Source organism: Dromiciops gliroides, chromosome 3 (genome assembly GCF_019393635.1).
Source record: "Dromiciops gliroides isolate mDroGli1 chromosome 3, mDroGli1.pri, whole genome shotgun sequence".
In the NCBI taxonomy this organism is placed as follows: Eukaryota; Metazoa; Chordata; class Mammalia; order Microbiotheria; family Microbiotheriidae; genus Dromiciops; species Dromiciops gliroides.
In genome coordinates this window covers 545,017,332-545,035,788 of record NC_057863.1, presented here as the reverse complement: position 1 = coordinate 545,035,788, position 18,457 = coordinate 545,017,332, and the positions used below count along the sequence as shown (strand labels likewise).

The following is an 18,457-nucleotide window of genomic DNA, read 5'->3' as shown; positions in this document are numbered from 1 at the left end:
CTTAAGCAAGTCATTTAACCTCTCTCTCAGGGTCCCAAGCAACTCTCTAAGATGCAGAACAGCTGTCGATCTTGATTGGAAGACGAACTGTCTTTATGCGGAGCTCCCTCCAGTGAACATAAAGGTCGGTACTTCCTCCTCTCCAATCCCCCCACCAATCCACACTCTATATTTGTCTACAGCATATATTTCTGTATTGGAATCTAAGCTCTTTGAAGGCGGGCACTGGTTAATTTCTTTTTGCCTCTCCAGCACCTAGCATAGTCCCCGCCGTCCCCCGCCCCCCGCCCCCAAAGCTCCAAATAGGCGCTTATGAAATATTTTTTTAATTGCATTGAAAAGAAGCTGAGGTAAGGGCCGAAGGACAGTCGCTGCCCCGGCTCTAGCCGGCTTCATCTACTTCGCACCAGGCGTATCTCGGCAGGAGAGCCGCTTCCACCCCACAGTAACGGCACCCGACTCTCGGAATTCGAGCCCCGAAGGAGAAGCAGAGGCTGCTGGGAGTGGTAGTCCCTTCGGCCTCGCCTGGAGTAGCTTTCACGAAGGCCAAAGAAGAAAGAGAACGACATTTCCCGTGAGACCTTGAGAGGCTCTCCCTCTCCCCCAACTCCTTCCCGGAGCTCGACTAGTGCCCTCGAATAGCGGGTCACGGCCTGGGCTGTGAGGCAATCTCCTCCCGGGCGAAAGGAAGCGGAGAGAAACAGGACGGGTCGGAGCGAGGGGACCCCTCCTGTCCTCCTCTCTGCTCCCTTGAGCACAGTGAAGGGAATCGAGGACGCGATTTGCTGCGGAGGTGCCGGGAGCGCGGGCGCGTGTTCGCGCGAGGGGGCGGGGACGGAGGTGGGGCGCGCGGGTGGGCGGGGCCTGGGGCTACGCGTGCGGCGGGTAAGAACCAGACATCTGGGCCCGGCTGTTGTTCCCGGCTCGCGCCGCAGTAGCCTCGGCCCCCGGCCCCGCCCCGACAGTCCGTCAGTCGGTCAGTCCGTGAGGGAAAGAGGGAGGAAGAAGAGCTGGGGAGAGGCGGGCGTCGCCGCGTCAGTCCCCCAAGCTCTGCCGCTGCGGCAGGTGCCCGAGTCGCTTGCTGCCCGATGCCCTGCGGGGAGGCAGGAGTGCCCGCAGCCCGGTGAGCAGCCGCGCCGCCGCCCGCGCCGCCTCTGCGTTTGCCGCCATGGGGGACAGCGCCGGGGGGGACATGAACTCCAACCTCCCCTGCGCCCCCTACCTCACCGGGGACCCGCAGCTGGACACCGCCGTGGGCCAGTGGCTCCGTTGGGATAAGGTCGGTATGGGCGCGCCCCGCCCCTGCTTTCCCCTTCTCCGATCCCCCTCCCAACTCCCAAGTACCCTCCATTGCCCCCCTCCTCCCACGTACCTCCTGTTGCCTCCTTCTCGACTCTCAGGTACCCCCATCGTCTCCTCCTGACGTCAAAACCTCCATGATTCCCCCTCCTCCCGTGTACCTATCTCCTACTGCCCCCTTCTTGAATCTCAGGGTACCTTCATCATCCCCTCCCGACCCCAGGTATTCTCCATCGTCCTCCCACCTCCCATGTACCTCCTGTTACCCTCTTCTTGACTCTCAGGTACCCTCAGCATTCCCTTCCGACTTCCAAGTACCCTCCATTGTGCCCCCCCCCCTTGCCATATATCTCCTATTGCCCCCTTTCTGACTCTGAGGTACCTTCATTATCCCCTCCTGATTCCTAAATATTCTCCATTGCCACCTTCCTCCTCTTTCCCAGGTCCTTCCTATTGTCCCCCTCCTCAGGTAACCCCCATTTCCCCCTCCTTCTCACTCTTATTTACGCCTAGTGCTCCCTGTCGATTCCCATGTACCTCATATTGCCCCCCTCCCGACTTCCAGGTACCCCTATTCCCACTCTCCTGACTCCAAAGAACCTCTATTGCTCCTTCCTCACTCTTCCCCAATGCCCCATGTATCTCCAATTGCCCCCCTCATCCCAATTCACACGTACTCCTTGTTGTCTCCCTCGCGACTTCCAGGTACTCCCCATTAATTCCCTTCTATGGACTCCCAGGTACCCCTCATTGCGCCCTCCCAACTCCCAAATACCCCTATTGCTCCCATACTCTCGACTCCCAAGTAACTCTCTTTCTCTTGCTCTCCTCCCAAGTCTCAAATACCCTATTATTCCATTTTAATACCCCCTTCCTCTTGTCATTCTCCTTGGGCTTATTCCTTCTTGGATAAACCCCCACCCCACTCTCCTAGTAGTTCGGGTCGGGGTGGGGCGGAGGGCACAGTGGCCTTCAGAGAGTCGGGGACACGCCTTTTGCCCCTCTGCGTGGGACATCTGCAATCTCACGCTTCGCAGTGCAGTGGATTAAAAAAAAAATCCTGTGTCTGTCATCCCTTACCATCCTAAAACGGTCTTCCTCTCTCTATGATGCCTTTTCTACTTCTCCTTTCTTCCACTTCCTTATTCCTAGTAGCATTCAAAGTACTCTTGTATGTATGTTGGGGAGGGGGACGCTTCGGAAAGAGCGAAAGAGGCACATTTTTGGACAATTCTAACGTCCCTTCAGGCTTAGGTCTCTTATCTTGTGTTACCATGTTTCATCACCAGGTAGTTCTTAGTCTCTCCTGTCCAGCCTCAGGTCCAGCTCTGTCAGTAGTTGTGTTTCTGTCATTCTTTTTCCTTTCTCCCTGCCTAGCAAATATTTATCAGACAGTATAGTCCCATTTATCTAAGAACCTTTCCTGTGGGGTGGTAGTGGTGATGCTTCTTATTCTAAATATCCCTCCCTTGTTTTGAGGGGACAGAATCGAGTTACACAGGAATATATGGGAGCCAATATGTGAGGAAGCCAGCATGTTAATTTGCAGATTTCACCTGTGGTCAATGTTTCTGTAATTGAATTAATCTTGGAAGAGGCTGGTGATAGACCTAAAGCAGGCTGTACAAAATCAGTGGACAGTGAACTAGGACTGAGAAGAGAGAAATTGATATTCTAATAATCACTTCTGTGAGCTGACTGAAAGGATTAGTCCAAATTACTTGGAATTGTTAACACCTAGCACATAGTACTTCAGTAAATGGAGAAAATGTCTCTGCTTTGTGTACTATTACGGGATCGGGATCAAATTCGTCTTCTGAGCATCTTCAGTTGTCCTGAATCAGAGCTGGTAAATCTGGTTCTTTCCAGTTGCCTAATGTGATAGTTTGTGGATCATTTTTGGTGAAGTGAAGGTGTGTGAAATTTGTGGGATGGCGTAATTGTTAGGAAGACTTGCTTATTTCAAGGCAGCTAGGTGGGGTGTAGTGGATAAAGTGCCTGATTCCAAGTCAGGAAGTCTTCAAGTCAACAAGGATTTATTAAACACCTACTGTATGCTAGACACTGAATTTAGATCTTGCCTCAAACACTTCTCAGCTTTTTACAAGTTACTTAACCTCTCTAATCCTAAACTTCTCCATCTGTAAAACTGGGGTAATAATAACACCTACCTCACAGGATTACTGGGAGGATAAAATAAGATGATAATGTTAAGTGCTTTGCAAATCTTAAAATTGCTTTATGAGGGTTGACTGTTGTTATTATTATTTTTATTATTATTATCTCAGGAAGGCTTAAGTGACTTACGTGTCATTACCACCAGCATTTATTAAATGCTTTTTGGGATAGGTACTATGGCAGGCTACAAATGAAATGAAAATGACTATCCTTAAAGCACTTACAACCTAAAAGAGAGGAAAGGATCATGTAACAGATGATACAGAGAAGTATGGAGAGGCTATTAAAATATTTACGTAAGGAAAAACTATGACCAGTTCTTGAGTTGTTTCTTTTTTGCATATCTTATTGGCCAGTTGCTTAATTGTAAGCAAAGACTAAGGCTTAGTTAGAGCTGTAACCTTAGGGAAAGTGAGCTTGTAGCTCTGGGGTATGAAATCCAACACAGATTAATTTATTCATGAGTAGAATTAAGGAAAAAGGCTTTCCACCTCATCAGTGGAAGTCTAAATAGAAACATTATTGAAAATAGTATTTCTTTGCTATGGGGACCTACTATATCACTCTTAAAAATTGAATGTCAAATGTGTAATTAAATACATACGAGGCTCATACTGAATGCCAGGCATTGTGCTGGGCAGTGTGAGAAATACAAAGACATAAGCATCTATCTTCTAGAAATTTAATATTCAATTGTGGAGACACAGAAAAGGTTCACCAAAAACTGGTCTTTAGTTTTTTTCTGTGTGTGTGTGTGTGTATGTATGTGTGTATGTTTTACCCTGAAAGAGCCTTTAGTGATCATCTAGTAATAGAAGAAATTAAAGCTTTGTTGTTGTTTTTCAGTTGTGTTCGACTCTTTTTGACCCCATTTGGGGTTTTGGGGTTTTTTTTGGCAGAGATACTGGAGTGGTTGGCCATTTCCTTCTCCAGCTCATTTTACAGATGAGGAACTGAGGCAAAGAGGGCTAAGTGACTAGCCCAGGGTCACACAGCCAGTAAGTGTCTGAGGCTGGATTTGAACTCAGGAAGACGAGTGCAAGCCTGCAGCTCTATCCACTGTGCCACCTAGCTGCCCAGGTTAAAGCTTACAAAGCTTTCAAAAAAGCAAACAAATTTAAGCATGGTCACACAATTATTAAGAGGAGGAACTGGAACCTCATTTTCTTGGATTCCAGGCCAGGATTCTTTGCACCAAGCCAAGCTTCATCTAAAATTGTTCTCCTAAGTTGATCAGACTTTTCTAGTTACCTGGTCTTGGCATTCAGGCAGTAAACTGTAAGGTTCGAGCTGAAAGAATATTCGTTTCAAAGCAGCAGTTGCCTCAGTTTCCTTGGCAACACATTTTTTAAAAATTTCCTTTTTTCTAAAAAAATATAGTGCATAAACATTGTATAAACCTTCTGTCAATTGATAATTTCTTTTACAGAAGAAAAATGGAATTCTATCTTTTAAAAATTCTGTTCCTTTTATTTCTTCATCCTTTCATAGATTATAAGTCACCTTTTGTATCTACATGGCTTGGCACAGTGCCTGCCAAATAATAATAATAAATAATAAAGTAGGCACTTAATAAATATTTATTGACTGACCTTTTATTTGAAAATACGCTTATCTTTGAGAGGCAGCATGATGTCATGAACAAGCACTTAAATGTCAGAAGATTTGGGCTCAAGACAGGCTATGACATTAGCTTTTGTGATTTTGAGTAAGTTACTTAATCTCCTTAAGTATCATTTTCCTCATGTGTAAAATGGGGGTTACACTTGTGCCACTTTTATGACAGTGTTGTGAGGTAAATGGTTTATAAACTTTAAAGTGCTGTATACATGTGAACTGCTTTTATAAAGAAAATGAAACTATAGATTTACAAGTCTATAATTTTGGCAATTTTCTTGCCTTACCCCTTCAGTTAGTTGCAAGGTGTATCCTTGGGTCTTTTCTATTTTGGGTCTTTTCGATTCCTTGTTTCCCTTCCTAAAGCTTTTCTTTACTAATTGATTTTCCCCCAAACCAACCCCTGATTCCTCCCCTCACCTTTCTTGGATTTCTCTTATTATCTCTTTTTTTTTAAATCATACAAACATATATACACATATATGCACATTTATATGTATGTGAATATGTGTATATATACACACAAAACCTGAGGCTGGAGAGTAGACTGAGAACTGCTTGTTGAAAATATTTTAATAACTGAGAACTACCTATTTAATGAGTTTCCTTTTTAATCTTAATCATTTTATTTTATGCATTTAAAACATGATTTTTTTTTTTAGTGAGGCAATTGGGGCTAAGTGACTTGCCCAGGGTCACACAGCTAGTAAGTGTGTGTTAAGTGTCTGAGGCCGGATTTGAACTCAGTCACTCCTGACTCCAGGGCCGGTGCTCCATCCACTGCGCCACCTAGCTGCCCCTAAAACATGATTTTGACAAGGGGTCAAAAGGCTTTACCAGTCTGCCACGGCACAAAAGGATCATGGGTAAAAGAGGTTAAGAACCTCTGGTCTAGAGGATTATATTCTAAAAACAAATTATTTTTAAAAATCTATTTCAGGCGTGTGACTAACAAAATTTTATCTTTATTTAGTATATACAATATTTATATACTTTTGGTATCACAATACTGATTGTGCATTTACTTCGCAACAAAGTATTCAGGATCTTAAGTTAGTTTAGTTGTATCCTTCCCTGGGGGGAAAGTGCTTATTTCTTTTTCATACACATTTTCTAAATCTAGTCACAACTTTTGTTAGAGAAATTTTTCTTAAGGAGTTTGTTACAGTTAGTAGCTGTCAACATTAACTGCTAATTAGTACTGAGGCTGCTGCCCTCTGGTGTTGAGAGTTATTGCAGTGAATGGAGCACAGGGGTAATGCTGTAGACCAAGTACATACCAAAAAGAGATTGTATTAAATCCTCCACTATGCTTTGAAGAAAACAAAAAAATCTTAAGTGTTCTTACCCATAATGAAAAACTGGAAGCAGTAATAACCACTGTCTTAAGAATATTTGAAAATTACCTCGGTATATCAATCATCATTGTTCAGAGCTGTCAAGCCATTGTAACTGACTTTTTAGGTAGAAAATATATTTAATTTGAATTGTTACTTCAGAAATTTTTCAACGAATGTTTGTTTTTCTTGACACATTTTTCAAGTTCTTAAGAGTAAAAAGCTGAAAATTCTTTTTTGTTTCTGAAGCACAACTGAAGTGTGTATTCATAGGATCATAGATCATAGGACTGGAAGGGACCTTGAGGTCAGTAAGTCCAGCTCCCTGGTTTCGGACATGTAAAGCATTATTTCCATTTTACAGATAAAGCAACTTAACTAGAGAAGTTAAATGACTTTGCCAAGATCACACAGTGTTTTTAAACACACACATACACACATACATACACACACAAGAAAAAAATCACTTAGGTACACCTTCTAGGAAGAAGAAAGTTAGCTCATTGATCACTGGGTTTATTTTTTGAAATTCTTTAAATTTTAAGATAAATTTTATTGATACTTTTTGTTTTTACATTATATTAATTTCTGAATATATTCTTCCTCCCCCCTCACTGAACAAAGTCCCTTGTAACAAAGATTTAAAAAGAAAGAAAAAGGCAGTTCAGCAAAACTAACATATCAGCCATATCTGACAGTATGTGCAATAGGCTACACCTTAAGTGCCCCTCACCTGCATACAAGGGAGGTACATTTTCTCAATTTTTCCCTGGTTCTGTTTGGCTATTATAATCAGTCAGCTTTCAGGGTCCTTTTTTAGCTCTTCCTATTTACATTGTTCTAAATCATTTTATATATACATATAGTTTTTCTGGTGTTGCTTACTTCACTTTATGTCAGTTCATAAAAGCTTCTCCATACTTCTCTGAATTCTTCACATTTGTCATTTATTATAACAGTAATAATAAATATATTTATGTAGGGGAAAGAGAAAGGAATAAGCAATTAGTAAGTGCCTGCTATATGCTGTGCTAAGCACTTTACAAATATTATTTCACTTGATTCTCATAACAGTCCTTCAAGATAGATGTTGTTGTTGCCCCCATTTTACAGTTGAGGAAACTGAGGCATACAGAGGTTAAGTGACAAGGTCACCTGTCCAGGGTCACATGACTAATAAGTGTATGACTCATGCCTTTCTGATCTCAGGCCCAGTGCTTTGTACACACAACAACCTGCTGCCTGTGGTACCACAATTTTTTCAATCATTCTCCATTTGGTGGGCAGCTGCTTTGTTTCCAGATCTTTGCTTTCATAAAAGTACTGCTGTGATTATTTTTGTGCATATGAGACTTTTCTTTTTATCATTGTCCTCTTTGTAGTTGGTAATTCAATTTTACAACCATTTAACCACTTACTAATTGCCATGGGACTATTCTAAGTGCTAGGGATACAGTGACAAAAACAAACAAAACCCATACTGTCTGCAAGGAACTTACTTTCTACTAGAGGACCCAGGATTCAAATAGACAGATATAAAATAAATTGGGGAAGAAAGGATCGCTACCAATTGGTAGATCAGGAGAGTCTTCCTATACATAGGCTGTGGGAGTCTTGAATTCAGTTCAACAAGCTTCCTTTTAAGTACCTCCCATTTCTAAGGCACTGTGCTAGGCATTTCGAGTATGAAGATAAATACATCTGACCTTAAGGAGTTTATATTCCAAGACAACATGTTAATATATATGTCAATATAAAATATGTATAAAGTTGTTTCAGCTGGTGGGGAGTACTCACAACAAGGGTCAGGGGAGATCTGGAAAGGTTTCCTTCTTGTGAGAGCTAGCAGTTGAGCTGAACCTTGAAGGAAATTAATCATCCTAAGGCAAAAGTGAGGAGAGGTGTGTTTTCCATATATGAGGGACAGTGTGGACAAAGACATGTGGGAGTTGAGATATCATTAAACAGGGAGCAGAATGTGGGAGATTTTTTGAGGGGGGACAGGCATGATTTTTTTTTTAATTTATTTTCAGTTCCAGATTCTTTCCCTCCACTCCCTTCCCATAAGGCAAGAAATGTGAAATTATAGAAATCAAGGCATGTAAAACATATTTCCACATTAGCCATATTGTTAAAAAAAGACTCGAGAAAAATAAAACTGATTCAGTCTACACTCAGAATCCATCTATCTGGTGGCAGATAGTAATTTTCATTATATATCTTTGGAATTGTTGTGAAACATTGTATTGATCAAAGTAACTAAGTATTTTACAACTGAACATTGTGACAGTATTGCTGTTGTTGAGTACAGTGTCATCCTGGTTCTGCTCACTTCATTTTGCATCAATTCTTATGTCTTCCCAGATTTGTCTGAAACATCCTGTTCATTATTTATTCTAATAAAATAATATTTTATCACATTCATATACCATAATTCATTCAGCCAAATGTAGGGCAGTTTGGCTGGACCATAGAATGTATGAGTGGATAGTAATTTGAAATCAGTCTGGAAAGAGAGACAGGAGCCAGGTTGTGAAGGGCTGTATTTGTTATACAGAGGAATTGGTATTTTATCCTAGAGGCAGTAGGGAGCTACTGCAGCTTCTTTAGAAGAGGAGTGACATGGCTAAACCCCTGCATGAGTGCTTAGCAGCTGTGTAGAGGCTGAACTGGGGAAGAGGAAAGGACTAGAGGCAGGGACACCAATTAGCAGGCTAGTGAGAAGTGATGAGGGGCTGAATTATTGTAGTGACCTTGTTAGCTGAGATAGTGGGAGGGATGTGAGGTGTTATGGAGGTGGAATCAGCACAAATTAGGCATAAGTGGAGTAAGGAACATTAAAAGAAAGTTGAATGGGCAGCTAGGTGGCACAGTGGATAAAGCACCAGCCCTGGATTCAGGAGGACCTAAGTTTAAATCTGACCTCTGACACTTACTAGCTGTGTGACCCTGGGCAAGTCACTTAACCCCAATTGCCTCACTTAAAAAAAAAAGGAATACAAAGAAAGGTAAAAGACAGTCCCTATACTCAAAGAGTTCACAGTCTAATGGGGGAGATGGTGTGTGTTTGCAAGACAAGTGTGTTAGCCAAGTCCCAGCAAGCTAGAGACAAGATAGATTGGAAATAATCAACAGTGGGAAGACAGTAGATTAAGAAAGGGTTCCTGTAGAAGATGGGACTTCAGCTGGGACTTGAAGAAGACCAGGAAAGCCAGGAGTCAGATATAAGGTGAGAGAGCCTTCCAGGCTTAGGAACGGCCAGAGAAAAGGCCCGTAGCTGAGAGATGGAGTGTTCTGTTCTTGCAAGAATCAGGAGGCCAGTGTCCCTGGCTCTCAGGGTAAGTGATATGGTGTGAGGTATAAGAAAACTGTGTGTAGGGAGACAGGTTATGAAGGGCTTTGAATGCCAAATGGGGGATTTGATATTTGATCCTGAAAGTGAGGAGACACTAGAGTTTTTTGAATGGGGCTCGGGGACAGGAAGATATGCTCCAGGAATTGTCTTATGGTATTATTTGAAGATATTCGGAGGGTGACAGGAAGATATGGTCAGAATGATGGAAGTGATGGAAGATCAGTTTGACAGAAACAAATTCCTGAACCCCTCTGGGCCTTACTTTGCTCATTTGTAAAATGAGGAAGTTGAACTAGATTACTTCTAAGGTCCAAGCTCAAAATCCATGATCCTGTGATCCACGGCTTCTCTGAATTCTTAATAGCCATTGCCTGTTTTTCTCTTTTTCTATCTTTCTTTTCTTTTCTTTTTTCCTTTTCTTTCCATCAGACCTGTAATTTCTTTGGTGTGGGGAGTTCCTTGAGTTTCTTATTCCTGTATAAATGCAGATCAGGACCAAACACAACTTGTAGTTATAGAGAAGTTCCAGGAGCACTGAGGTTGTCACATAGCCAGTATGTGTTAGAGGTTGGAGTTTAACCCAGGTCTTTTTTTTTTTGGTCAGGGCAGTGGGGGTTAAGTGACTTGCCCAGGGTCACACAGCTAATAAGTGTCAAGTGTCTGAGGCCGGATTTGAACTTAGGTACTCCTGAATCCAGGGTCAGTCCTTTATCCACTGTGCCACCTAGCTGCCCCAACCCAGGTCTTCTTAAGTCTAAAATTAACTCTCTATCCACTATGTCATTGCTGCCTCTTCATCCTTTCTTTCTTTCTAGCAAATAATTGTTTTTTTATAGTTTTGGGGCAAATCATCAGATATGAGTTTTACATGTATGACTATGTAAAACATTACCATATTTGTGTTGGTACATTTTCTACATTTTTCAGTATATTCTTCCCCTTTACTTGTATCTATCCTTATAACTGAATAAAAAAGAAGAGAAAAAAGTTTAACAAAACTAGGTAATGTTAAAAATAAATCATTATATGAAACCCTCCATACTCATAATGTCCCACTTCATCAAAGAATTGGAGAAGGTACTTTCTCATGTCTCAGTGGGGCCAAGTTTGGTCATTATAATAATACAGAATTCAGTTTTTACTATTTTGTTCTACTAATTGTGTATGTTGTTTTCCTGGTTCTGCTTACTTTACTTTGTATCATTTCATGCAAATCTTACCATGCTTCTCTGCTTTTATCATATCCATTTTTCCTTACAATGCAGTAATATTCTATTTTATTTAGATATCAGAGCTTGTTTAGCCATCCCCCAACCAGTAGGCATGTTACTTTGTTTCTAGTTCTTTGCTGCTTTGAAGATACTTTATTTTTGTTTTGAAAGACCTTGGCATATGTGCCTGGTAAATGTTTTATATTTAAAATTCCTGTGTACATATTTAATAAAATTTGTTGAATTACATAGAAGGAAGAAATAATTGGATTTGTGATTAAATGTAAAGGATACAAGAGAAGGGTCAGTCAGTTATTTTAAGAATAGAAATGATATTCAAAAGGGGAGCCAGTTGGGAGCTGAATAGGAGGGAGGATGTTTGGTTTTAGACATTATTTGAAATAACATTGTGACATCCTAGTGTTGTTTCTGTTCAGTCATGTTCACTCTTTAGGACCCCATTTGGGGGTTTTCTTGGCAAAGATATTGGAGTGGTTTGCCATTTTCTTCTCCAGCTCATTTGACAGATGAGGGAAGCAGGGTTAAGTGACTTGTTCAGGGTCACACTGCCAGTAAGTGGCTGAGGCCAGATTTGAACTCAGAAGATGAGTCTTCCTGACTCTAGGCCCAGCACTGTGCCATCCTAGTAGAAATGCCTTAATTCCAGATTCCTTTAAGGGTTCTTCATTTTAATTAATGCCATTTATAGTTTTGCATCCAGATTCAAGCATAATTACTTTAATAGTTCAAGGATCTCTTTTCTCAATGTGGGTATCCTGTCTACCAACACAGATCGCAATTTTTCCCCCTCAAATGGGCTGAGTTGTAACCAGGAGAAAAAAATTGCCTGTTGGCTAACTTGATGATGAATCTCTCTACACTTCACTAGGGTGTTTCTCAGGCAACATACATAGTCTGTTGGCAGGCCTCTACTTAAAGCCATTTGGGTCTGGTGGGACCTAGGCACAGAACTTGTGTTCCTCTGTGATAGCCTTCAGAAACTCAGAGTTATGAAATGCACTTCAGTGAAACAGCGTAGGAAATCAGTGCAAAACAGTCAAAATGCACAGTTTTTTCTTTTTATATTTTATTTAATTTTGAACTTACAAAATGCCTCCAAAAAAAGAGTATTTCTATGTCTATTATAAAATAGGAGAGGATGGTACATGAAATTGTGAATCTCCATTATGTAGAGCTTGCTTTTAGTTATCTATGATTCCTTCTGTTGAGGGTTGTCCTTTTTTTGTGTGTGTGGTGGGGGAAGGTAGAGGGCCTATCCTTAACCCCTCTCTCCCCTACCTCCTTACCACAAATTGAAAAGAAAAAGAAAACCCTTGTAACAAATATACATTGTCAGGCAAACAAATTCCTACATTGACCACAAACAAAAATGTATGTCCCATTTTATATCTTCAGTTTATCACTTCTCTATTAGGATTTTACTTTGCATCTTTCATTACCTGTCCTTTGGAATCATGGTTACTCATTGAATTAAATCTAAGCTGTTTTGCTTTACAGTACTGTTGTTATTGAACATGATGTTTTTCATGTTTTTATTTCTAAGTGGGTAAGTAATTTTATCTTTGTCCTGGCTGATTTTCAGATACAACAAATCAGAGATTGGGTAGCTTTTTTTTAGCTTAAATATAGGGCAAAATGTAACATTGTTAGAAAAAAACTATACATTGTCAACAAAGGTTTCTGCCACAAGAGTTAATTTTTATGCCTAAAAGCATTCCTTAAATATTTAGAATGAATGCTTTCCTAAAAATTGCATCATTCGAGTCCATATGAAAAATTTCCTGCTTATGCTAATAGCTTTATTACTGTTTTTCCTGGCTTCAGTCTCTTTCTAAATCAAAACTCTGAGCCCGCCATTCACTTGCTCAAAAAAAAGAATCACAGAATTTCAGAGCTGGCTGAAACCATGAAAACTATCTAACTGAACCCGTTCCTCAACATGAATTGCTTCTACAACATACCTGACAACTTCAATGGTTTTCCATTCTTTCTAAAATTTCAAACTTCTTAACCTGGCATTTAAGATTCTCTGTAACCTGACTCTAATTTTCTCTTGCACTATATCCTTTCCATATTTTGCTATCCTGCCAAAAAGTACTAATCCTTGTTTCTGATCTTGTCCAGTCCTTTCTTGCCTCAGGGCATTTACTCATGTTCCTGGACCTTGGAGTGTGCATTACTCTTCTTATCCCTCAAGTATGACACATACTTCTGCATTTCTACCTAGTGATCCTTCAAAGCCCAGCTCTAATGCTGTTCACCTTACGGAGAGAATGCTGGATTTGAACTCTGAAGACTTGGGAGTCAGTCCTACCTTAGCTTCTTATTAGTTACTCAGTCAAGTTACGAACTCTCTTGGAGCCTGTTTCTTTAGCCATAAAATGGAGTTAATTGTACTGTTTCCTGCACAAGGATGTTGTAAGGAAAATAATTTGTAAAGCTTAAAGTGATACATATTTTAGACAGTTGATACTGTCTAGGAAGCTAGTATTTCCCTTCTTCCAAAGGGACTGCAATCTTTCAGTGCCTAGATCTTGTATTTCTCCTAAGAACTTATTTTATATTCTATTTGTATGTCTCATCTCCCCTACTAGTTTATAAGCTGGCACCATGTCATAGTTGTATCAGCTAGGATGGTTCCTTGAACATAGGACAGATGGTTAATAAATGTTTAGATTGAATTGTCTATGTTGTGACTACCTCCATATTAAGCCCTTCCCTTGTAAAATAGGAAGTCTTTTCCTGTTGATTTCCATCTCAGATCAGAAATGTAAGTTCTAAATAAGAATATGGAAACTTAAAATACCAGAAATCATGATAATGTATGTGTAATATAGCAGGTGGCCTAAGAAACATTTAGGAGGCAGGAGGAAGAATATTGGGTTCATCTGTTTTCTCTTATGATTCATCATCTTGATTATTCAGACTCTCTTCCCAGAGAGGGACAAGAAGGCCTTCTCCCCTTGAGTGCTGTGTGTGTGTGTGTGTGTGTGTGTGTGTGTGTGTGTGTGTGTGTGTGTGTGTGAGAGAGAGAGAGAGAGAGAGAGAGAGAGAGAGAGAGAGAGAGAGAGAGAGAGAGAGAGAGAGAGAGAAGAGCAAGCAGTGTGGTAAAGTAGAAATAGAGCTGGATTTGTTTTGAGAAGAACTATGCTTGAATCCCAACTCTGGCATTTACCCACCTTTGTGACCTTGGGCAAGTCACTTATCATTTCTGGTGCTCAGCTTTCTCATCTGTCAAATGAGGGGACTGGACTAAATGACCTTTCTGCTTGAAACCTATGATCCTATGAAGAGTAGGTTTAAAAGATATTTTAATGAAGCCATCATACCTATCCAGTTTTCTGCATTTTAAAAATCAGTCCCAGAACTGTGAGGAGTCTGGCATCCAGGCTTCCTTTTGGGCTCAGTATTCTTAACAGATTTATAAACACATTTAGAGGGACCTCAGAATTCTATTAAAGTGAACTTAATGTATGCATGTTGGTATGTAATTACTTCCCTAATTGACAAATGATTTTACCATTAAATTTCCCAGATCATCAGAATCTGTTACTTTATACTCATGTTCTGTTGTTACAAATACTTTGAATATGGTTCAGGCTATTGTGAGTAGATATCTACTAAGGAATACTTGTATTCTTTTCTTTGTCCAACAATGTTGTTTTAATTTAGGAGATGGAAAGATTGTCCTAAACTATAATCAATTTGAAATCACTTATTTGGATTTTGAATGTATAATTTGTGTTAGGTAAGTAGACTGTAATGATTGGAATGATGCCACCTACTGGAGACTTGCTGTGGGAAAGCTCCACCATGAGGAAATGCCTCAGAGGCATTGTGGCTTTTCCTTGGTGTCAGGAGATGACGTTTGCTCATGGGTGCTGTCTATCAAGGCTACCAGCCAATCAACTTGAGGAGCCTCCTATTTTCTGGGAGGAGACAGGAAGGAGGAGAGGGAGCCTGTGGAGAGCTCTTGGGCTTTGGGTTCCTGACTTGGTGGTGGTGGCGGCAGAGGACTTCACAGGAAATTTGAGGAAAGATAGGAATGCCAGGCTGTTGGAATTCTGTTCTCAATCTTTTTCTTTCTATTTTCCAATAAACCCTTAAAAACCTAAACTCGTTTTATCAGTGATTTTAGTCAGTTTCCCCCAAAACTGGGGGAACAGATTAGAATCCACATTTAGAATCTTAAATTACACAAGACTTAGCTGTTTTTAACAATTTTTTTGGCTTAAGCTATTAAAGTCAAAAACAAAAACAAAACAAAGACAAAAAAATAAAACAATAAAAAGTTATTAAAGTGAATTGGAATTCCCTGAGCACACTCCAACAAATAGGAGAGATAGTGATAGAGAATGGTCAGCCTAAAACTGAAATTTTCCTGTGTGTAATTAAGAAATGAATTTTTTATTTGCATAATGAGATTCATAGAAGCTTAAAATTGGGGGGGGGTGCAGCTAGGTGGCACAGTGGATAAAGCACCAGCCGTGGATTCAGGAAGACCTGAGTTCAAATATGGTCTCAGACACTTGACATACTGGCTGTGTGACCCTGGGCAAGTCACTTCACCCTCATTGCCTCCCCCCCCCCCCCAAAGAAGCTTCAAATTGGAATGCTATCCCAGCCCTTACCTGAGGCATAAAGCTCCTTATAAATCCCCAATAACTTCTTCTCCAGCTTCTTTTTGCAGCAACTCCATTGTGTAATGGTGAGATGGTGGACTAAAAGTTGGGAAGACCTGATTTCAAATCTGGCCTCAGAGAGTTTCTAGTCACTCATGGCAAAACACTGTACAAATGGAGTCATGAAGTGTTGAAAATGACTGAAGAATGACTGAACGATGCAATCAACATATAGTTATCTTTGTGTTATACCCCTACTAAGTCATGGATGTGTCATATCTATACTTTGTGCCTAGAGCAATACTCTTTCATCAGTAGGTTCTTAGGGAATGCTTCTTGGATGAACTAGATGTCAGGAGGGGCTCGGTGTAAGAAACAATTTCCTAATAACTGGAGATGCCCCAAATTAAAATTGACTGATTTGGAAAGTCGTTGGGTTCCCCATGAGTAGAGATCTTCAGGCTAGATAATTGCTTGTTAAGGGTGATTTAGAGGGAATTCCTGTTCAGGTCCTAGTTGTACTAGATGGTTTCTGAGTTCTCCTCTAATTTTCTGATTCTGTAGATAGACTACTAAAACATGTTAAAACCATCATATTAGCATTATTTCACTAAGGGAGAAGACTTGGGAAATGTTCATCTTAAATCGCGAAAGTCAACTTTGGCGACTAAGAAAATGTTGAAGCGAGAGATTCACAAAAGATTTTAATTTAAAAAAGAATGTTTCTGCCAAAGAAATGTTAACATTATTATGTCACCACAAATTACAGGTTAGAAATGTTAGTCCATGTGACAAGAGCTCTCTTTGGTATGCACTTATCTGAGGCAATCAGCAAAAAAAAGACTGTATCTGGTTTATAGATTCCTTCAAAAGAAAAAAAACCAAGCCGTTTTTGGTGGTAGGCTGCCAGGCACATTAATATGTAACATACTTTAAAATTCTTCAACATAAATCTGTTCAGGATGTGCTTGGGGGCAGGATAGATTTGGGGGGGGCAGTCCTTGAAGAGTGATCCCTAAAATGACTCCCCCATGATCACTGTAAACCTTGCCAGCTCTAGATAGCCAACTTGTATCTTTTCCTCCAGCCTCTGGAATCTCAGAGGCTCAAAAATAATATATGGAACCATTTGTCCAAGTTGGAATTGGAGGGAGTGGGGAGAGTATCGTTGCCTGCTCTTTGATGGAGTTTTGTCCCCTGTGGAAACCATGTTGTTTTGTTGGGTCACTTGTCAGGAAGACCCTATACCTAGACCTCTTGAGAGATCTAGTCTGAGCATAAATCTTCTAAAAGAAGAAAGGAAAGCAGTTGGGTTGGGGAGAGGGAAAACAGGATAAATAAATAGGATATCTAAAATGGAACTATTATTTTCCCCCTAAATCTGTATTTCATCAATAATATTGCCACTTGACTAGTAACTCATGCTTGGTAATCTTTGAATTTCTCCTTTGTTGTGTATATTTAGTTATTAAGTTCTATCGTGATAATGCAGAAGTAAAATTAATAGTATCTCTCTAATCTGTTCCCTGTTTGCCTTTCATATTGACCTTGTGGTAGTTCAGGCCCCCATTAACTTTACCCTGGAATACTATAATCTTCTATCTGATTTCCCTGCTTCTAATCTTTCCCCTCTACATTCCACTTACTACATTGCAACCAGATTAATTTTCCTAAGGCATAGTTCTGATCACATCATTCCACGTCTCATAAACCTCCAATGGTTCCTCCTTTGCTTGCAACATAAAGTCTAAATTACTTAGATTAACATTCAGTGCCCCCTGTAGACTAGTTCCAACATACCCTTCCAACCTTTTCATATCATTCCCCTTTGTGTACATTTTCAAGGTCCAAATGAATTGAAACTACTTATCGCCCCTTGAACATATCCTATGCTTTTCCACCTTTTATTGTCATTGTTCACACTATTCCCTATGTCTAAATTGCCCCATCTCTTCATCTCTGGTTGCTGATGGTTCAAATTAAATCGTCCTTGACTCCTTTTTCCTCCCTAACCTGAAGCTGGATGTGAACTCTCTCATAAATCAGGTAGTGAACATGCATTTGCTAAGCACCTATTCTGTGCAAAGACAAAAATGAATCCATCCTTGCCCTTAAGGAGCTTATAGTCTTTTTGGTTTCAGGGTACTTTGTATTTTTATAGATTTCTCATTCTAATGTATATAATTATATATGCATATCTATTTTATCAATACTACTAGACTGTAAAATCTTTGCTGTATTTATCCTTGTATCTCCCCTAGGGCCCAGCACATAGAAGATACTTAATAAATGTTTGCTTGATTGTTTAAATGATATTTCAAGAAAATATGGACATTAATTCCATTTAAAAATCATTTTACCAAACAATAAGGATTTGTATCTTGCCCCTTTGCATATAAAACAACTGTAATCTGGTATTAGATTGCAAAGGGAAAATGTGTGCACAGTATCATAAGTATAAAAATTCAAGCCATATTCCTTGAGTGTTCCTAACTGTCATCAGGGGAGAGGGCAGATGAGAGGCAAGTTGTTCTTCTTGACATTATCATGGCAACATTATCAAAAAACATTTTTAAATGTCAGTTCTTGGTTCTGTGATAATTATCCTATGAAATTAAACAAATGTAGAACCTTACCATTTGCAAAGAAATTTAGGGGCCATTTAGTCCAATTTCTCACCCAAAACATAAATCCTCCCTACAGCATCCCTTTTCATTTTTTCTTTTAATAATAGATTTGACAATTATCAACAAACATTGTAATATATAAAGGACAAAAACATACCTGATGCCTCAACCAGGCAAATGATAAAACACA

At 40.2% G+C, this 18,457-nt stretch overlaps 1 protein-coding gene across 2 annotated transcripts in view; it reads left to right on the top strand.

Moving 5' to 3' along the window:
- Positions 1 to 865: 865 nt before the first annotated feature.
- PGM2L1 (phosphoglucomutase 2 like 1) overlaps positions 866 to 18,457 on the top strand; it is a 64,896-nt gene continuing 47,304 nt past the window's right edge. The window contains exon 1 of one of the 2 annotated variants that reach the window (XM_043998489.1): positions 866 to 1,279. In XM_043998489.1, the coding sequence (XP_043854424.1) occupies positions 1,169 to 1,279 (111 nt within the window). In that variant the 5' untranslated portion in view covers positions 866 to 1,168. The remainder of the gene's footprint in view (positions 1,280 to 18,457) is intronic. The other variant, XM_043998490.1, reaches the window with a different exon arrangement.